The 23,093-nt window shown below is 36.1% G+C and overlaps 1 protein-coding gene across 4 annotated transcripts in view; it reads right to left on the bottom strand.

Moving 5' to 3' along the window:
* The window catches only part of ANKIB1 (ankyrin repeat and IBR domain containing 1), a 160,998-nt gene that overhangs the window by 94,251 nt on the left and 43,654 nt on the right, over nt 1–23,093 (bottom strand). For 3 of the 4 annotated variants that reach the window (XM_023518779.1, XM_003782661.3, XM_023518783.1), the window contains exon 3: nt 7,781–8,081. In XM_023518779.1, the coding sequence (XP_023374547.1) occupies nt 7,781–8,081 (301 nt within the window). Of the gene's footprint in view, nt 1–7,780; nt 8,082–23,093 lie in introns of those variants that run through there. The other variant, XM_023518788.1, reaches the window with a different exon arrangement.

Raw genomic sequence — 23,093 nt, 5'->3', positions numbered from 1 at the left:
TGGTCCATAGATGGATGTTTTAAGCTAGAGCTCCTCAAGCTTTAATGTAACTATGAATCACCTTGGGATTTTGTTAAACTACAGATTCAGTTAGTTTGGGATGGAGACTTGAACTTTGCATTTTTGAGTTCCAAGGTGACTGAGGCCAATGGCTACCTGGAGAAGACTGAGTAGCAAGCCTTTAAGAAACACATTGTATATCAAATCATCATACTGTACCCCATAAATGTATACAGTTATAATAAAATTAAGAAGAAACAAAAGACAAACAAAAAAAGAAACACTCCTTCAAAAGTAACTCTCTCAAATCTATCCTACATTACAAACCATTAAGCTAATCTTATTTTATTTGCTTTCATAATATAATTTCTCCAATAAAAAATTTTCAGTGACTCAATTATCTGAAACACCAAATTCTTGACCTTGGCATTTAACAGTTTCTGCTTATATGGCTTCTATCAACCTTTTAAGTTATCTGTCTTATTATTCCCCCACAAAATACTTCAATCTTCATATTCTTGAGACCAATGCTTCTCAAACTTACACATTCAAAAGAAACACCAGGAGAACTTGCTAAAACATTTCTGGAATCTACTCTCAGAGGTTCAGTTTTGGAATGTGGAGGTCTGGTTGACCCAATAATTTGTATTTGTAACAAGTTCCCAGGAATTATTGATACTGCAGGTCTGTGATCCTTATTTTTGAGTAGCCTGCTCCAAACATAGTAGAACCTCTGTTAGCCCTTAGTCTGTAACAAACTGGTCAACATATGGAGGTGGTCAACAGGACTACTGTACTGACAGGTACATGTGGTACATGTGCGGTCTATGAAAATGAGATCAACTTAAGGAGGTGGTCAACTATGTAGGTTCTACTGTACTTATACTGAAATCTCAACCACTCAAATCTTACCACTACCTATGAAATCTTCTAGGATATGTACAATTAAAGTTATCACTCCTTCCCTTCAATACTTATAACCGTCACTAAGTATTTAATAGAGCCCTTAACATTAGAATATTTGGGGAACAATAAAGAGATCTTAACTCTCTTAATTAAAAATTAGATGGCTGGGCATGGTGGTTCACACCTATAATCCTAGTACTCTGGGAAGCTAAAGTGGGTAGATTGCTTGAGCTCAGACGTTTGAAACCAGCCTGTACAAGAGTGAGACCCCGTCTCTACTAAAAATAGAAAAACTAGTTGGACATGGTGATACATGCCTATAATCCCAGATACTCTGGAGGCGAAGACAAGAGGATTGCTCAAGCCCAAGACTTTGAAGTTGCTGTGAGCTATGATGTCACAGCACTTAACTCAGGGTGACAAATTAAGACCCTGCTTCCAAAAAATAAAATAAAAAATTAGAAAATTGAGGCCCATACAGGCAAAGTCACTGGGTTGCTGAGCTCAGACTGTAATTCCTGCATTCTTTCAGTTTTAAACTTCTATGTGCTAAAAACATAATTTGGGTAGTGCCTATGGCTCAGTGAGTAGGGCACCAGCCCCATCTATGGAGGGTGGCGGATTTGAAACCAGTCCCAGCAAAACCACAACAATAAAATAGCCAAGCATTGTGGTGGGTGCCTCTAGTCCCAGCTAGTTGGGAGGCTGAGGCAAGAGAATCATCTAACCAGGAGGTTGCCGTGAGCTGTGACGCCATGGTACTCTACCAAAGGCGACAAAATGAGATTGTCTCTGAAAATAAAAGATTTAAAAAAAAATTAAAAAATTAAAAACAAACCATAATATAATTTAGGTAAAACTTGCCAGTCTGACCTGTGAATGGTTTTTATGACTTTTCAATTAATTGTGGAATGCTCTGATTACTGCAAAGTGTCAAATAGCCCTGTGGCTATAAAGGAAAAGTGTGACTTATCACTTTTGGTTTTTTAGTGACCTCTATTTGATTTGATATTAAGCAGTTACATTTAAAACTCTGAATAAGCAAGTATGGCACGGGTGCATAAGAAATATCTAAGAGAACATTTGCTTTGAAAAAATCCTTTCACTAATAGTGAAGGATTACCTAAAACAACAACCTCTGTCACATCTACCATTTAGAGACTCACTATTACAGGCCAAGCATTAATAGAAATAAAATGAGGCCTAATGATTGGGCTTATTTTAGGGAAGTCTACAAAACTACACCTATTATCTCTCTCCAAAGTCCATTTCTATTTCAAAACCTCTCAGCAACTAAGAAGAAAAAAATGCATTATTTAGTAATTCTTGTAAGACTAAAGGTGTTCCCTCCCTTTTATTGTTTTACATTTTAAAAAGAGACAAGTTCTTACTTTGTCTCCCAGGCTGGAGAGCAATGGCATGACCATTGCAGCCCTGGGACCAAGTGATCTTCCTGCCTCAGTCACCTGAGTAGTGGGACTATAGGCATGGACAACCACATTCAGCTAGTTTTTCTTATTTTCTCTAGAGACAGGGTCTTGTTATATCGTCCAGGCTGGTCTCTAATCCCTGGCCATACACAGTCCTCCCACCTTAGACTCCCAAAGTGCTGTGATAATAGTTGAGAGCCACTGTACCTGGCCTAGCTTTATGTTTTAAAATTTGAAGTTTTTTTTTTTTCTTTTTTTGAGACAGAGCCTCAAGCTGTCTCAAGAGCCTCAAGAGCCTGGGTAGAGTGCCATGGCATCATAGCTTAAAGCAACCTCCAACTCCTGGGCTCAAGCGAGTGTCCTGCCTTCACCTCCCAAGTAGCTGGGACCACAGGCACCAGCCACAACGCCCAGCTATTTTTTGGTTGCAGCTATCATTGTTGTTGGCAGGTCCAGGCTGAATTCAAACCGGCCACCATAGGTGTATGTGGCTGGCGCCTTAGCCACTTGAGCCACAGGCGCCAAGCCTAAAATTTGGAGTTTTTAAAAAAAACAAATAAAAAAATAAAATCTGGAGTTTTACTTTTAGGTATTGGGTACCCATGCCACAGTATCTTTTAAGTACTTTGTATAATTAAAGCATATAGGACTTGTTATATACCAATAATACTATTTCTATCTTTAAAATAAGCATTTGAAAATGCTTTAAGTGTGGAGTCATCTTTGCTTTCATTTCCTACTTCTTTGCATTGTGGAGTGTACACTGCAAACTACAAGCCAAAATCTAACCTGCTGCCTGCTTCTGTGTTGCTCATGAACTAGAAACGGTTTTTACATTTTTAAATGGTTGGAAAGAGGCAGGTAAATATTTCATGACATGTAAAAATTACTAGAAATCCAAATGGCGATGTCCATGAAGACTTATTAGAACACTACAATCTCCTCTGTTTATATATTGTCTGTGGCTGCCTTGAGGCTGTAATGGCAAATTTTAAAATATTTACTATATGTACTTTTACCTCATACATAACTCTGAAAAATTAATATTCATGAAACTCCAGATTTTCTACTTAAGTGAGTTCTTAAAAACATATTAAAATGAGGATATGACATAAAACACTTGGTATCAGAAAGTGGCCACAAAAATAAAAGGGAGGAGCTACCAAATGAGACAAGGAAGAGCTTTCCTCTGCCAATGACTGGTGAGAATTTGACACAGTAATAAAAACAGTCCAAGGTATATCCAGGTATCAAGACTGGATATGGGGATAATGGTAGCACCATCAGTCCGAAACTAGTGTCAAGAATCAAAGTCCTAGGCAAGTCTCTAGTGGGTAGAAATGGAGAAAGTATAATTCTGGAAATGCTTGAATTTGAGAGACTATTGGAATATAAATGTGAGGAAGTCAACCAGGCAGCAATAGAGCATGAAAAACTTCTGGAATCAGGGTTAGGCATGATAGACATAGGTACCAACGCAATTCTACATACAGCCAGTGATACCTTCACACCTGGAGGTTCTCAAAAGAACACTATGATTAAGGGATTTTAATTTTATGTTCTCTCTCACTGTGTATGTGTGGTACAGGCTTATTATAGAACACAATTATTACCTGGAGATGCAAATGATAACTTCATCAACTCTACACTTACATAAATACACACAATTATTTTCAACAACTAGAGCGGACATATTTTCATAAAGGGAAAATCCTTAAGAGTTAAAAAACAAGTTGGCTTTAACCATGGGAAAAAAATAACCTCTTAAAAATAAGTCTTAAAGTCTTAAAAATAAGACACTGGGCTCAGCGCCTATAGCTCAACCGGCTAAGGCGCCAGCCACGTACACCTAAGGTGGCGGGTTCGAATCCCCAGCCCGGACCCGCCAAACAACAATGATGGCTGCAACCAAAAAATGGCCAGGCGTTGTGGCGGGCGCCTGTGGTCCCAGCTACTTGGGAGGCTGAGGCAGGAGACTCGCTTGAGCCCAGGAGCTGGAGGTTGCTGTGAGCTGTAATGCCACGGCACTCTACCCAGGGGGACAGCTTGAGGCTCTGTCTCAAAAAAAAAATAAGACACTGAAAATGGGATATATTTTACTGCAATAACAGACCAATAGAAAATAAGTGCTAAAAGGGGTCTTTAAGATTATTTTGAGATTATCTATTTCCACTACCCAAAAGGAAACTATTACAATAGCTAAGTAACACATGCAAGATCCAACAGAAAGTCATGGTGAGGACCAAAATTAAAAACCAGTGCTCTTTCTACCATGCTATGATCTTTCAGTTTTATGAAACATTAAAAAATACCTGGTGACACTCTTTTAATTAACCTAAATCTTTATATCATGCTTGATTCAGCATTATGAAAATTAGGAATCATTGTACAAATGTTAGGTTAAAATATAATTCTTATGTCTGAAGACTAAAACCAATGATGCAGAGAAGTAAGTTTAGGAAAAAATATAGGGTATCCAAAGGTCACCCCTAAAATCACCAAACATGGACTAATGAGAAATTCTAGCTAAATGTACCTTTATTAACATTTTAGAAAACAGGTACAAAATATTCTCTATGCATGACCACCTCTTTGTAAATTTTTGTAATAAATATTTTGTAAATAAAGATACATTTAGCTATAATTTCTCATTTTCCCCATGTATGGCAACTTGGGGGGGAACTTTTAGATACCCTGTATTTAAATTACACATGATAGGGCGGTGTCTGTGGCTCAGTGAGTAGGGCACTGGTCCCATATACCCGAGGCGGCAGGTTTGAACCGGGCCCCGGCCAAACTGCAACAAAAAAATAGTTGTTGTGGGCGCCTAGAGTCCCAGCTACTCAGGAGGCTAAAGCACGAGAAACGCCTAAGCCCAAAAGCTAGAGGTTGCTGTGAGCTATGACACCACAGCACTCTACTGAGGATGACAAAGTGAGAATCTGGCTCTAAAAAAAAAAAAAAATTACACATGATAGTAAACTTGATAAGAGAAGTCTAAGCCTTTCCTCACTGAAGTAGTATGAAATTCCCTCAAAACAGAGTATTCTATTTTTCTAGAATACTAGAATTCTATTGTATTCTAAGAACTACGGTTACACGAGGGTATGCATTTTAATGTACAGTCAGTCCTTTGTATCCTTGATTCTGCATCCATGAACTTCACATCCATAGATTCAACCAACTGCAGATTGCAAATATTTGAAGAAAAAAATGTATGGCTGTGTCTGTACAGAACATCTACTTTTCTTATCATTATTTCCTAAACAATAATGACAGTTTACATATCATTTACATTGTATTAGGTATTAGAAGTAATCTAGAGATGATTTAAAGTATGTGGGAGGATGTGTTAGGTTATATAAAATACTACACCATTCTATATAAGGGATTTGAGCATCTGTGAATTTTGGTATGTGAGAGGGCAGGGGTTGGTCCTACAACCAATCGCATATAGACACTGAAGGATAACTATTTACTTTACACACGCACACTAGAAAACACAATAAGGCCTCTGGAAATAAGTTCATATATGATTTCCTGGGAAATTCTTCTAGTTTAATTAACAGTAAGCATAATCAAAAATCACTGAGGGCCTATGACTGGGGAAGAATATAGTTAAATAACTATAAGAGATTAAAAATAAATCTATGTGGGTAAAATGAAGTGCTGACATTTGTTAATGAAAACTAGAAAAAATTTAAGGGCTGGATTTGGGATGTTTTACATTAAGTCAAGGAGCTGTTCTAAATATAGAAAATGAAAACAGTCAAAAATGGTGTGGTTTATGTAATGTGTTATGCTGATAGATCCAACAACTAACACACACACATTCACATATACATTATCAAGGAAATCATCAGACCTTTCAGACAGTACAGTATAAACCAGGTACTAAGCTCCTTCACTCAACAAAAAATAATGCTAGTAAAAACACCACACTCAATTTTTTGAACAATTTAATAACTCATGTCATTGTAAACATCATTGTAACAACTACTAAAGCAATGCTTATAGAGAAATTTTGGAAGCAAGATATAAAGGCAATTTAAGATCATTATTACTACTATCAGGAATAATCTATTTTCTACTCTAACCCACTTGAGAAATACAATGCATTCCCAGCAATAATGGTGAGTCACTAAAGCAGGGATTCTTCCACAGGAGGAGGGCATAGAATAGTATGTAAAAAGCCTCAGGAATTCCACTATTAAGTCTTGCCCTTCCAAATCATAGGACAGTCTTCCACCACACTGAATCAACAGAAAGCATTGCTTAAAAAAATAGTTTCAAGTTAATTACTGCCACTAACTAGTGGCAAAGGTGACACAGGAAATGCAATGACAAAGATTAAAAGAGATTAACAAGTACTACAAATAGTAGCAGTAAACAAAAGACATGATCACAAGCATTGTGGAAGTGAAAAAAATTGACATTTCAGATATACTAAATAAATCATACAAGTGGCTATAATCTTTTAATATGAAGAAAATAAGACAATCATATTATTGGTATGTTAATCGATTTAGAAATATAAAGTTATACACGAACATTAAGGAAATATGTTTACTGGTATGTGATTTAATCTGGTTAGGATCACTGCTTTTCCAATAAAGGTATACATCTTTAGTAGTGAAGATGTTCTATAATACAGTCTAAAATTGTCCTGACACATACTTAAATACATCTTCACAACAAAAGAATTTCTATGAGCTATGTATGGACTGACATGAAATTGGTAGCTGAGAAAAACCCATTCTGTTGTATGTATAGTAGTGATGATACCATATGGAGTATTGATTTCTTAGCTTAAAGATCCCATATTACATGAGTGATTTCATATATGTAAATAATGTTATAAATTTATACATGAAATACATATGGAAATTTTCAAATAGTATATATTCAGGAATACTTTAATACAAATTAAACATAAAAATAACACATTCTAAAATTATAAGATTTTTTAAAAGATCCCCAAAAGGCATTCGTTAAAATTTATCCATCGAGTAGTACACTGATCAATTCAACATAAGCATAGGTCCTAACTGCCAAGATTTGTCATATCCAATATGTAGATATTTTATAAATTGGTTATCAAAAAAGCAAAATGTATCTCCTCTAAAATTATTACTTCTAAGATGATAGTGCTGTATTGATAGCCTTTATCTTAGGAGATCTTAGCAAGTTTTTAATTGCTCTTGATTCCATTTTATTTCAATGGCTACCTGTTTAGTTGTGGGGATCCTCCCTCCCACCCAGCTAAACAGTCTACTTTCAAAATAAAACAATCAAACTTCATTTTAAAAGGGGGCGTGGTTCTTTCAGAATGATGAAAGGGACAATAATGACTAGCCAAATTACTAAGGAAGACAAACACTATTATATATTATCAACACACAAATTTTACAATGAAGAATATTTTTAAAAAAACAAAGTTTTACCTCTACACAGGCTTTCATCCCTGAGGCAGCAGCATAGTGCAGGGGTGTGTTTTTTTTGTTATCAACAGCATCAATAGCTGCTCTCTCATATTCACCCTGGTCCAGTTTTGCTCCTTTCCATCTTAAGATCATCTGCAAACAATCTGCTCTTCTGAAATCATCTTCTGCTGGGCGTGCTAAGCGAGGATGAAGAGCTCCTTCAGATATCATAATTTGAGGTCCCATACACAACAAATGCATAGATGTTTCATTGTGCACATTCCGTTTATTTGGATTACCATCTCTACCAAAAAGAAAAGTCCTAAAATGAAAAAGAAGGGAAAAAGTATGAAAATCACAAAAGATAAATTTAAAAGATAAGCTCTACTTCTAATTGATAATCCAATTTCTTTTCTTTTCTTTTTTTTTTTGAGACAGAGCCTCAAGCTGTTACCCTGGGTAGAGTACCGTGCCATCACAGCCCATAGCAACCTCTAACTCCTGGGCTCAATGAGTCTCCTGCCTCCATCTCCCAAGTAGCTGGGACTACAGGCGCCTGCCACAATGCCCAGCTATTTTTTTGGCTGCAGCCGTCATTGTTGTTTGGCAGGCCCGGACTGGATTCGAACCCGTCAGCTGAGGTGTATGTGGCTGGCGCCTTAGCCGCTTGACCCACAGGCACCGAGCCTCATAATATAATTACCTCCCAAAAGTTCCACTTCTTAATACCATCACCTTGAGGGTTAGGATTTTAAACATATGAACTTGGGGGTAAGGATGGGAGACCCAAACATTTAGACCACAGCACATAGTATAAGTTGGTATGGTACAAGTTAAGTTGTGTTTAATGCTAGAAGATGAAGATCTAATTTCATAGTGGTAGCATTTACCAAAGATAGGTCTATGCGAGCTGACTTAACCACCGCCAAACTCAGAGCTAAGAGCTATGCCTCGCTACTATAAAATATTCATGAGCTATGGTCACAGGATTAATAGTTGAACTAATTCAGAGGCTATAATAGGATATTGTAAAGTCGGATGGAAAAGCTCTACTATAATATGGTTCGCCTATGAAATAACGTGCACACAAGTTCCCTATCTGAAGACAACAGCCTGCATTTATTGTGGAGAGCTGAGATCATGAGGATTCCTGTATTCAACTGCATAACAGCAATGGGAAGGGAGGAGAGCTAAACACTAAATCCTACCTACATGTGGATTGGTTTTAGGATAATTTAGCTTGGAACACATGGCTCGGACAGAAAAAAATGAAACATACTGGCATGGACTATTCAATTTGAATGAATTAGCCTAGCTGGTATGGAAAAAGGCTAAAAAGTCCAGCCTAAGACAGTAAAAGGTCCCAGATGACTTTCAGATCTCTCCTGCTCTTACCAAGACTCTGGAGAGCTCAGCAGTACAGCCCTTCAAAACTAGCCTAAGTTTTTAGCATCTACCTTTATCAGAAATGTCCACAGCAGAAACAAATGATTTATTATTATTTACTTGTGATAACCAGGCCAGTTCTTCATATGTCCATTTCCCGAAAGCACAATGCAATCAAAGCACTGGGCTCTATACTGTAAAGTAGGCAGAATAATGCCTCTACTCCAAAGATGTCCTCCAGTCTTAATACCTGGAACCTGTAAATTTGTTACTTTTCATGATCTAAGGAACTCTGCAGACGTGATTAAATTCAGAATTTTAATGGAAGGTTATCTTCGATTATCAAGGTGGGCCCAGTGTAATCAAGCATCTTTATGAAAGAGATGAGAAGATGCTACGATGCTGACTTAAAAGATGGAGGGAGGGCAATGAGACAAGAAATGCAGGTGGTTGTTGGAAGCTGGAAAAGATTGGAGAAGGGATTTCACCAGTAGCCTCCAAAAGAAACACAGCCCTGCCAACTAAAGTTTAGGTCAGTGGGGCCATTATAAGATATCTAACCTCTAGAACTGTAAGATAATAAATTTATGTTATTTTAAACCTCTAAGTTCATGGTAATTTTTGACAGCAGCAATAGGAAATTAATACAGCAATGAACCCTAAAAATGACAGTCCGAGGTATTACACTGTAAGGCTTGTATAGCTGACCCTCTTCCCTCTGGAGATGGGTGGGGGAAAACATATCCAAGTATAAACAAATTCTCCTAGAGAAAGATCCTTGGTTCTTACCCTTTGTAATGTAAAGTATGCCTCTATGGAAAGATAAGACTAACTTTCTTTGGGTTTTACAATTTAGGGAATGTCTCCAGGGTTCCAGGGTGCTCATCCATTCTTAACTCCTTTCATCAATACATACTTTTCTCATAGGAAGTACATCTCTCTGGAGTTCTCAATCTCTGTTCAGTCATAATTTAATTTCCAAGTGTCATCTTTTAGTCCATGTTCCAAGCTTTAGTGTAATTTGCTCAGATTTTTTTTTTTTTTTTTGAGACAGAGCCTCAAGCTATCCCCCTGCGTAGAGTACCCTGGCTTCACAGCTCACAGCAACCTCCAACTCCTGGGCTCAAGTGAGTCTCCTGCCTCCGCCTCCCAAGTAGCTGAGACCGCAGGTGCCTGCCACAACATCTAGCTATTTTTTGGTTGCAGCCGTCATTGTTGTTTGGCGGGTCCGGGCTAGATTCGAACACGCCACCTTAGGTGTATGTGGCTGGCGCCTTAGCCATTTGAGCCACAGGTGCCGAGCCTGCTCAGATTTTTTTCTCTACAGCTTCATATAGCCTTTATGGTCCTCTAATGCCTGCAGTATACTATATTTTGTTTTCCAGAAACTGATTCAGAACATATAAGCCATCTTAAGTCTATTTAGAAGCTTCTTTACACAAAGCTCCCCTCCTCTCGTTGAGCTGGCTACTCCTTTATCTTCACATAACATCCTAATTATAGAACTCATTTTTGTCATAGTTACTTTCTTACACATATGTTCTCTTCTCTTAATTAGTTTATAGGCTTCTGAGGCAGGGCCTATATCCTATTCTTTTATGAATTCTCAGTGTAGTGTCAGACACATAGTAAACTCATGCTATGATTTTTGACAAATGAACTGGATACATATTAAACATTCATGATCAATATCACTGGCACTGGATTGGGGATTTCTATAGCCAACACGCTAAATCTCTTAAGCCGATAGGGTACACAGGTCAAGAACATTTCATTTAGTACCAGATTACTAGGTTCTAATACCAGTTATCATGTTATAACTGAGTGACCTTGGGCAAATCATACACTAGCTCATAACAATTAATATAGAACTCATACCCTTTGATCAAGTAAACCTATTCCTCAGACTTTATCTTTTTTATTAAAACACAGTCTCACTCTGTACCCACACTATAGGGCCATGTCATCAGACCAGAACACAGAAAACCTCAAAATTCTTGGGTTCAAGCAATCCTTCTCTAGCCTCAGCCTCCCAAGTAGCTGAATTACCTGCCATGATACCTGGCTAATTTTTCCTATTTTTAGTAGAGACAGGGTCTTGCTCTTGTTCAGGCTGGTCTCAAACACCTGAGCTTAAGGGACCCTCCTGGCTCAGCCTTCCAGAATACTGGTATTACACGTGTGAGCCAATGCACCCAGCTCTTAGATTTTATCTTAATGAAAATAAATTTTCTTTTAAGACATAAAAACCTATAGGAATAATGACATTTGAATAATAACATTTAAAGCAGTGTTACTTTAAATAGACATTTAACTGTCTGGTAGTAAGAAAAATGGAAAATGTAAATCCTTCTACACCTACATGAATGCTTATAACTAAGTGGAAATATAAAAACATGATTTCAGAACACCCAGCTAGCTCAGTTCATAGAGCATAAGAGTTTAAGGGTAAAAGAGCATGACAGTTCAAGAGTAAAAACATTTCATTTCCCTTCACAATCTTCTCAATATATATGTGTCTATGGATTAAAAACTAGTTAGAAACATGGACTCAATCTAGTAGGCAAACAGGAATATGAGTAATTTTGTTTACATAGCCATAATGTTGCTTGATAGTTTAAAAATAAATATTCCCTATGTCAACTGCTGACAAGACTCCCAATTATATTTCTCTGTATTTATTATTGGATTATAGTAGATACTAAAATTAAAATCATACCTTATAAGTATGACTAATACCTTTTTGATTGATGCATTATCAATCAAAAAGATTTTATTTTCTTAAAAATTTAACTAAGAAAGATATTATTATAATTAATTCCGATTCTGAAGTAGTCTGAAGTACAATCATATTGATCCAGCACTTCCTATCTCCATTTCCAATATATTAGTTTCTCTTTTAGTTTGTTCAGGAAAGTTCTTATCACCATGAAATTTAACCTAAGTTGACAGGACATCAGTTAATACGAAGAGATCTTTCTTTCTCTATCATATTAAACATATCTAGATCCTTTCTGACACAGGGAAGAGAGAGTGAGACACTTCTGCAAATGTTTTCATATCCCATCTGTCAGGCTCTGATTAAATAAACCAAACTCATAAAGTATATTATTCTGAAGTTAAAGTATCATAATAGCTTCTTAATGCATATTTACTCAGGAAAAGTTTCTCAAATTTATTAGACACAGTACCATACCAGTATAAATATTTTGTGTTAAAACTACTTATAAACTTAGATATTCAACGTTTATTAATTTACATTAGAAGTTTCCTCTCGGCTCGGCGCCTGTGGCTCAAGTGGCTAAGGCACCAGCCATATACACCCAAGGTGGCGGGTTCGAATCCAGCCCGGCCCGCCAAACAACAATGACAGCTGCAACCAAAAAATAGCCGGGCGTTGTGGCGGGCGCCTGTGGTCCCAGCTACTTGGGAGGCTGAGGCAGGAGACTCGCTTGAGCCCAAGAGTTGGAGGTTGCTGAGAGCTGTGATGCCATAGCACTCTACCCCAGGGGGACAGCTTGAGGTTCTGTCTCAAAAAAAAAAAAAAAAAAAAAAGTTTCTTCTCATCTGTTTAAATTCAAAATAGACTCTTCCTCAAGCCTACTTAAATGTATAAATGAAATTATAAGTATATACCTAAGCTTTAAATCTCTTTCTGTAACTATGTTAGTAGTTAGGGAACATATTTGACTATATGCATGTAAGATTAATTCTGGAACAGGAATAAGAAAAATGGCAGAGAAAGAAAAACATTTATCTATGGGAAAAACCCCATCCCTTTCAGTTGACCCTAATAATCCATCTAGGAGCCAAGTGCTTTTTCTAGATTCTTTCACTGTTAATTTTCAAATGGCCTGTTTGTATAGCCTTTACCTGTATTTCTTCTACACTGTCCACTTTGATGTGACTCTATTCTTATCACTATCCTGAAGTTTCAATCTCTTATAATCAGGAATTTCTTAAGAGCTAAATTCTTCCTCATTATATTTAATTTTTGTTCTAAACTTTAAATTACTGTTTCATTTACAACCTGACTTTTCTATTACTTGGGTTTCCACGAGCACCCACCTTTTGAATAACCCTCTTAATATTTTTTAGTATAATTTCTCTTTCATCCATGATGACTGGCTCTACTTCCTACCCCTCTTATTGGAACCAAATTTCAGTTCTTAACTCCATTTACTTCTCCATACACATTCCCTTATTTCAGAGAGCACATTCACTCTCAAAGCCATTTCTTTTTCAATGGCTTCTGTGAATACATTTTGTAAGTTGTGAAGTATGATCAGAACCTAAATGACAGGCAATGGTGGCAGAATCATGCTTTCCCTCAAAGGCTTGTACTACAGATTGAGTATCTCTAATCTGGAAATCTGAAATGCTCTAAAATCCAAAACTCTTTGAGTACTGACTTGATATTCAAAAGCAATGCTCACTGGATCATTTTTGATTTTGAATTCTGATTTGGGATACTCAAATGGGTAAGTACAAGGCACATGTTCCAAAATTGAAAGACCAAAATCCGTTAATACTTTTAGCCCCAAGGAAAATAAAGGGATACTTAGCCCGTAGTACTTTTGTGACAATTCTTAATGCTTTATCACCCTATATGACTTCTCATTTGACCTCTAGACCATATTTTAACTTCCCACAGGCTTCTTTCTCCTGCATCTCATTTCACTATCTCATACGCAACTAAGCTCCCTTCAAAATAAATCTTTTCACCTAGAGCCTCAATTTCTTGAAATAACCCAAGTCTTATACTCCCAGCCAGTAACCTATATTACACCTTCAGTTCCTTTAAAAAATCTTTTATGCAACAAATATTGATGGAGTACTCACTGTTTACAAAGTACTATTTTCGGAGTTAGGGATAGTGTAGAGAAAATAGATTAAGTCCCTACCCTTATGGGGTTTGCATGCAAGAAAGTGGGACGGGAAAAGAAACCTGCATTTCAATTCTTCGAAAAGAACTTAATAGCTTCTGCAATACAAAAAAAAAAGTAAAAAAATAGAAATCACTAATTGGAAATTCTATTTTAACTAAGTCACAAAGCTACAGGCCTTGAAATTAATAAGTGCTCTAATAAAGACAGGCCCTAATAAAGGTTTTCTATTTTATTTGTTCTCAAAAATAAGCCCTTTTTTATTTCCCCTGAAGTAAAAGAAACTATTCTGTAGAAGATACAACTAATGAATTAAATATTCCAATTAGAACACACTGACTCCAAAGTCCATGGCCTTTGTGCTACATTAAGCAGAAACTGTGCGTATGGATTTAGTTTCCCACAAAAGAAACAGTGTGGTATGATATAATATTAACACAGGGCAGTTGGTTTGAGAGAGAGGGAGGGATGAAAGCTAGCTGTGAACTCTTCTTTTACCTTATTATTTTTGCCTAAGACAAAAAGAAAGTGATACCTGCAATTACAAGTAATATAAAGCTAAAAGAAACAGGAATAAAATCAAGGCCTTAGCTACCTTTGTCTGCATATAATAGGCTGTATGTTAGGACTCTAGCCAAGCTCAGTTAGAGTCTACACTGTAGTGAGAGAAAAGAATCGCAGATTACATGAGACAGCAGAAGAAAATAACATCAACTGGCCAGGCAGAGTGGCTGATGCCTGTAATCCCAGCACTGTGAGAGGCCAACACAGATTATCTGAGCTTAGGAGTTCAAGACCAACCCAAGCAAAAGCAATACCCTATTTATACTAAAAAAATTAGAAAAAACTAGCCAGCCATAGTGGCAAGCACTTGTAGTCCCAGCTACTTGGGAGACTGAGGAAAGAGGATTGCTTAAGCCCAGGGGTTTGAGGTTGCTATGAACTATGATACCACAGCACTTTACCCTAGGTGACAGAGTGAGACTCTGTCTCAAAATAAATAAATAAATTAATTAATTAAATAGGGTTAAATACAGTAAAATAGTTAAACCTACCAAAACACAAATTAGAGTTGTTATTTTACTTGATGCTGATGAGTAAATGCTTTTTAACCTTATTCTACATGACATAAATGTGTTAACTGTTAATTCTTTATTCTAAAATAATCACTGAAAATAATAACCTGACAAAATTCTGCAATCCATCATTTAAATTAATAATCTGACAAAATGAAAAGGCAATCTATGGTATAGGAGAAAATACTTGCAAACCATACATTTGATAAACAGGGTAAAATAAAAAATACAGCAGAACCTCCATAGTTGACCACCAGTCTACATTGACCACCTCCTCAAGTTCATCTAATTTTCACACAACACCTGTATGTATCAGAATAGTAAGCCTAGTTCCTCACATTGACCAGCTTGTTACAGTCCCTTAGATAGTAAACTTACATAAGTTCTACTGTGTATGAGGAACTCATAGAACTCAATAGCAAGAAAGAAAATAAACTAATTAAAAAATAGGCAAAGAACCTAAAGAGAATTTCCAAAGACATACAAATGGCCAATAGGCATATGAAAATATGCCTACCATCACTAATCAACAGGGAAAAACAAGTTAAAATCACAAAGAGATACCATCTTATACCTGCTATGATGGCCATTATCAAAAAGCCAAAGGTAACTGTTGGCAGAAAATATGGAGAAAGGGAAAGTCTTGTACACTGTTGGTGAAAATGTAAATTGGTACAACCATTAAGTATGGAAGTTCCTCAAAAATGAAAAATAAAGACTATCATATGATGCAGGATTAATGTCCAGAAGTATCAACCTTACTTCTGGATTTATAGCCAAAGGAGATAAAATCAGTATCTCTAAGAGATATATGCACTCCTATGTTCAGTGTAGCATTATTTATAATAGCCAAAGCACAAAAACAATCTAAATATCCAATGATGCATAAATGGGTAAAGAAAATGTGGCATATGCACAAAGGAATATTATTCAGTCTTTCAAAAAGAAGGAAATCCTTCCTTCTTATTAAAACACGAATGAACTGGAGGACATTTGATTCAATGAAATAAGTCAGACACAGAAAGACAAATACTAGAAGATCTCATCATTTAGAATCTGAAAAAATTTAACTCATAGAAACAGAAAATAGAATGGCAATTACCAAGGGTTATGCAGTAGAGAAAATGGACCAAAGGGTATAAATCTTCAGTTATTAGGCATATTAAGTCCTGGAGACCTAATGTGCACAGCATGAGGACCTAGTTAATAACTAAGTATTGTACCCTTGAAATTTGTTGCAAAAGTAGATTTTAAGTATTCTTATCACACAAAAAAGAGAACTACCTAAATAAAGCTAGAAAAATTTTTGACTTTTTATTCTCTCTGCATTATCCTAATAAATTTCTAAAGACAAAAAGTACATACACTAAAGAAATTAGGGTTGTTTATTCTTAAGAAAGGAGAGCAATTAGGTAATTTCTGACTCTTGTATAGTATCTTAAAAGTTTTAACTAAACAATTAAGAGCCACAGTTCTTCAAACAATTAAGAAAAAGAAAACATTTCAAGACTTCACACTGTAGTTGTAAAAATAAAATGTTTAATATAAAGTATACGGCCAAATCATAAAAATAATCTAAACTGTTTAATTAAAAGAGTGTAAGATCATTGTTTCTGTAAGTTCTTTTTTTGGGGGGGGCCAGGGCTGGGTTTGAACCTGCCACATCCAGCATATGGGGCCGGTGCCTTACTCCTTTGAGCCATAGGCGCTGCCCTGTTTCTATAAGTTTTAAAATATTCATTCAATAGAATGATAATCACATGATGAGGACAGATATATTGCTGCTTGGAGAAACCAAGAATATTAACCATATCAGTAGTTCTTAAAACATTTTTGGCCACAAGACCATTTTACAACTTCAAAAATCACTGCAGGTACCTAGGACTTTGTTAAATGGATTATGTATTAATTTTTAAAATTGAAACAATTACACATTAACTATACACAACATTTTTTAATTAAAAATAATTATATTTAACAAAACTGAATGGGGACAGTAGCTCAAGCCTATAAACCCAGCACTTTGAAGGCAGAGGGGAGAATGAATCACTTGAGGTCAAGGAGTTGGAGACCAACCTGAACAACACAGCAAGACCTTGTTTCTATAAAAAAGAAATTATTTTTTAATTAGCTAGGCATGGTGGCATGTGCCTCTAGTCCTAGCTATGAGAGACACATGCTACCATGCCTAGCTAATTAAAAAATTACCTGCCTTAATTAGAAGTTTGAGGCTGTAGTCAGCTGTGCCATTGTACTTTAGCAGCCTAGGTAACAAAGCAAGATAAGCCTGTCTCCTTAAAATTTAAAAAAAAAAAAAAAAAATCCAACTTGGGCCTGCCAAACAAGAACAACAACTACAACCAAAAATAGCCAGGCATTGTAGAGGGCACCTGTAGACCCAGCTACTTGGGTGGAGAGGCAAGAAAAGTGCTTAAGCCCAGGAGTTGGAGGTTGCTGTGAGCTGTGATGCCACAGCACTCTACTGAGAGGGATAAAGTGAGAGTCTATCTTTAAAAAAAAAAAAAATCTCTTAATGCTTGGTCTAACAGAAGACAGTTGGATTTTCACAGGATTCCATCTGTTGTAATATGTTGTTTTGGTTCAAATATATGAAGAAAATCCAGCCTTATGTAGTTAGAAAAGGGAGAATTGTTTTAAAATTACCTTTTCAGATAATTGTGAATATTCATATTTTATACTATATCAAAAATTCAATAAGCAGGTGGCACCCATAGCTCAGTCAGCAGGGTGCCAGCCACATACACTGAGGGTGGTGGGTTCAAACTCAGCCCAGGACAGCTACAAAAACAAAAAAATAGAAAAACTGAGGCAAGAGGATCTCTTGAGCCCAAGAATTGGAGGATGCTGTTAGCGATGATGTCATGGCACTCTACCCAGGGTGACAGCTTGATACTCTGCCTCAAAAGAAAAAAAATTCAATAAGCAATAGTTTCTTAAATGTTAGTTGCAACGTATTACATGAACTATATCAAATGAACTTTTTATACTCTGTTACATTTAAATCCATTGGTCTATCTTACTTGAATAAATCTTATACTCATGTATAACTGTTTAAAAATCATAGATCTTCTAAAAAGTATTGATTCACTGAGTTATGAAAATCTTCCAGATGTTGTCACATTTCATTTTACAATATAAAAACCAAAATTATATTAGTTGATATCACTGCCAATCACATCAGCAAAGTCTTTAAGTAATGAAAAGTTGTCAAACTGAAGGTTGTGATTGTTAACTTTTCCAAAATTTTAATATTCCCTTGAAAAAGCTCAAATTTCATCTTTAGCAACAAAGACTGGCAGTAGTTTTCCTTGAAATGACAGACTCACTCAATTTCAAGAAACTGTCAGCCAAGTACTCGAGTCTGAATAACTATCATTTTTCTAGTGTTGTTAGTCATAAAATCAGGTTACATGAAAAAAAATTCTTCAATTTCACAATTCTAGCAACAGCACAAATGCTCTTTCTCAAAGCTATCATAATACTTCTATACATACCAAAAGTACTTTATGCAAACTTCCTATTTGTCACATAGAATATTAAAAAGATGTATACTCAAGGATGAAGACTAATTAAAATTAATAACTTTAATGCTTCAGCAAAGATATTTTTAAGTAAAATTGGCTTTTTTTAAACTGCCAGTGACTGCAATGATGAATATACACAGCACAGTTTGGTGTCACTGTCTTGATTCATCTAAAAGAACTATCAGTTTTACTATCCATCTCTTGTACTATCACTGCAAATGCGAAGATGGTCAAAAAAGCAAATAATATTTTTTATATGATAAAAAGAGTTTTGATCTCATGTACCCTTTGAAAGAATCGCAGCATCCAGGAGTCCTCAGAGAACATTTTAACAATTACTGGACTAGGCTCGGCGCCTATAGCTCAACCGGCTAAGGCGCCAGCCACATACACCTAAGGTGGCGGGTTCAAATCCCCAGCCCGGACCCGCCAAAACAACAATGATGGCTGCAACCAAAAAACAGCCGGGCGTTGTGGCGGGCGCCTGTAGTCCCAGCTACTTGGGAGGCTGAGGCAGGAGACTCGCTTGAGCCCAGGAGTTGGAGGTTGCTGTGAGCTGTGATGCCACAGCACTCTACCCAGGGGGACAGCTTGAGGCTCTGTCTCAAAAAAAAAAAAAACAAACAAAAAAAACAATTACTGGACTAAATGACTTTCTTATATAATGTTTTCCAATTATACCAAGTATATCTGTAAGTTATACTAAAAATGGTTTAAAAAATTTGCTAATATGGTTAGATAATTAGAATAAACAATATCTGACAGCACAACAAAAATGACTATAAAGAAAAATAAGTTTGGGTATACTTCAAAATAACAGAGTGGAATTGGAATGTTCCAAACACATAGAAATTTTAAATTCCTAAGGTGATGGCTGATACCCCAATTACCCTGATTGGATTAATTCACATTGTATGCCTATATCAAAACATTCCATGTACCCTATATAGATATACAATTATTATGTGCCTATAATTAAAAAGAAAAACTATATATTAAAGAGTCAAAAAAAAATCTTGTTCCTTGGTTCCCTTTAGGTTAAGATATATACATTAATACTAATATTTAAATATATTTTATACTGGTATTCTAAGTATGTTATAATTACCCACATATAAGACCAGTAATATTTAATATTATTGAAGTGTTCAATATTAGGAGGCTAAATCAATAGTTTTATAATTTCATTGAATATCCTCCAAACAAAACAAAAAGGTCATGTTAGAAAGCCTTAATAGATTAAGTCATCAATAGTTAATCTACTGAGAACAATACTAGGTATATAGAACTGTATTTATGATATTTATAACCTAGTAGAGATGAGTTTAATGATAAAAGCATGGTTTTAAAAATAAATGATAGAAATTTTAGAGAACACAAAGAATACTTCAGGTCAGAGTAGTTGGGGATAAATTCACAAATAAGGCAGAAACTTTGTTAGGACTTAAAGGACAGATAATTAGAGAAGAAAGAAGCCTTGAGAATGAAGGAGTAACAGGATTAAAGATAAGGGGGTGACACCCCTAAAAGAGGAAGCAAATAAACAAATTTAAATGACAAAGATTACATTAGAGGGTAATGAAAGATTAGGCTACCATCAAACGAAGGCAGAAGTAAAGAGAGCTTGCGAAGCCAAAGAGAATAATGCAGACAATAAGGTAGTGTTACAACTTAATCAAAATAGACCATTAAAAGGCTATACTTCAGGAAAATTAATCTTTACATGAGATTATAAAAGGAGCATAATTGCAAAAGACTCATTTATCAGGAGCCAAATACTTTAAGTATTAGGGACAGGAGTTAAGAGTAAACTAAGCTTAAGGCAACGGGAATGGAAAGAACTAATCCAAGAGTAAAACTTAGCAAACTTAGCATTAGGTTATGAAAAGGAGAAGACTAAGTCAAGGATGACTGAAGACATTTAGGATCACAGAGGCAGACATAATTAACATTACCAAATTACCAAGGGTACCAAAAAAATGTATACCCATTTTAAGCAGTTATCTGTTATGAATTCATCTGAAATGAATTACTGTAGCAATGTGTAGTATAACAGAGTTAATCAAATGAACGGTAGTGTCACCATACCACAGGCAGGCCAAAGAAAATGGTGGAAGCATAGTTGCCATTTAAGGAGCGCAAGACCACTCTGAAGTGGTAATTGACATTTGGAGAACACCGTGAGGTACTACAACAATGGAGGCATGAGTATGCAGCAGAACCTCCAACAGGCCTATTAAATGTGTGCGTTCATGATAAGTTTGAGATGCACAGTGCTGCGTGTAACGTCCACAAGGCAAGACTGTGCAGAAGACCTCATACAGCAACAAGTCCTGCTTCTTCTGCTGTGGTACTGGAACAGTTTACACATTCACCATATAAGTCTATCAAACAATGGGCATGTGAGACAGGAGTTAGCAGAATAACAAGCATAACAAAGCTCCTCAAACAGCAAAATGTGATGTTTTCATCTCACGATTATATGTGCACCAAGATATCAGAGCTTACCTCGATAAGAATTTTCTAGTACAATGGATAGGATAAAGAGGTGCAGTTGAGTTTCCCTCACATTTTCCTGACTTAACACTCCTTGACTTTTACTCATGGTGGATGTTAAAGGATGTGGTGTACCACAGAAAACTGATAACACTGGTGGAAACTGAAACAGCAGGGTCAGTGATACAAAGGGACACTTTGGTTGATGTTGCTCAAGCAGTAGTTCACTGTAATCAGAAGTGTCGGAATGCTAATGGCAACTACTCTGAGCACCTGTTGTAACTGCAGAAGTCAAATGTCTTCTTTGTTATGCTTGTTCTGAAAACTTGTATTCAACTTTTGTAATCGCTATATATTGAGTATTACAAATTTAATACTATTTTTTCCTCTCCTACTTTTTTTTGCACCCTCTATATACTGTATGTTAGGCAGCATAATAAATATGTAACACACCGATTAGTTATCCTGTAAGTTCTGTGAAATAAATGTCCATTTTACAGATAAGGAAACTGGAGTCCACAGTGACTTAGTAACTTGCCTTGCTTATAAGTTACTGAGACAGTTCTCAAACAGGTTGACAATAAGGATAATAAGTTCTGGTTAAAGCCCAAAGCCTACTGTCATCACGTGGGCAACCAGCTTTACCACTGTGAGAGTTCTGATGCATAACTGCATAACCTCACTGTGCTCCAGTTTTCTCATATAAATAATAAACTACCTCACAGTACTGTAAGGAGGATGAAGATAATACATATGGAGTCCTGTTAATAGAAAATAGTAAGCCTTCAAGAAATATTTACCACTATTATCAGTGCAATATGCTGGTGTCATTAATATAGGGAAGATGCAATTTTGAAACGGAAAAAAGAATTTGAAACAAGCTAAGCTGGAGATGGCTTCTAAGTATGTATTTTTAGATAAATGAAAATAAAAGATAAATGCAAAAAATGAGGTAACAAATACACATAGAATTCACAGTATGCTTCATAAGTCATAGCGCTCAATCACCCACATTCTTTATGGAATTTTTCTCATTCACAAACCCTGACCTTAAAAGTATTTCCTTATGTATAGCCCTAGCTACTTGGATGGCTGAGGCAAGAGAATTGCTTAAGCTCAGGAGTTTGGGGTTGCTGTGAGCTAGGACACCACAGCACTCTACTGAGGATGACAAAGTAAAACTCTGTCTCAAAACAAAAAAAAATTTTCCTTATGTAATGATTTTGTAAAACTTCTATTTACTCTAAGAAACTAGGCTAGATGCCAGAAGTAAAAAAGGAGGCACCTAAAATAAATTTACAATAGAGGGAGACAAAGAGGAGATACACAAAATTGTAAAAGTACAATGAAGTAGGTATGAGTAAGGCAAACAAATGAAAAAGAGCTACAAAACTTAAAAGTTGGGTTGTGCCAATCTAGGACAGATGTGGCATGCACAGAACCTTGAAGGGAGTGAGGGGAGTAGAAAAGGGCTGAGGGAACTCCAGGCCAAGAGAGCAGCACGGATGTGGCAGACTGAATACTCATGGCATATTGAGGGACACCAAAAACAGTAGCTTAATTTGAACAATCTGTATACTGAAGAAATAGAAAAAAGACCGTTAAGATTTTGGTCAAGTTCTAAAGAGCTTTGAATACTAATTTTAAAATCATATTTCATGGTATAAGCAAAGCAGTGTTTTTCTTTCTCTTCTAGCATCAGATTTCTATACTGGCACAATCTACTTGTAAAAAAATCAGTTTTGTAACTAATGCTATATCCCTTGTTCCTTTTATTTTATAATCTAGCAAATATCAAATGGAATTCCCATGGAATTAGGTAAAAACTTCATTATAAATATATTTGCTATATCACTAATGCATTCTTACTGAAGAAATATTTTTTAAAGTTCCCTAATACTTCCAGTTTTTTTTTTTTTTTTTTTTTTTTTTGAGACAGAGCCTC

This window comes from Otolemur garnettii, unplaced genomic scaffold (assembly GCF_000181295.1).
Source record: "Otolemur garnettii isolate 467f Iridium unplaced genomic scaffold, OtoGar3 scaffold00005, whole genome shotgun sequence".
Classification (NCBI taxonomy): domain Eukaryota; kingdom Metazoa; phylum Chordata; class Mammalia; order Primates; family Galagidae; genus Otolemur; species Otolemur garnettii.
The sequence above is the reverse complement of the archived record's forward strand: the minus strand, read 5'-3'. Positions and strand labels throughout refer to the sequence as shown.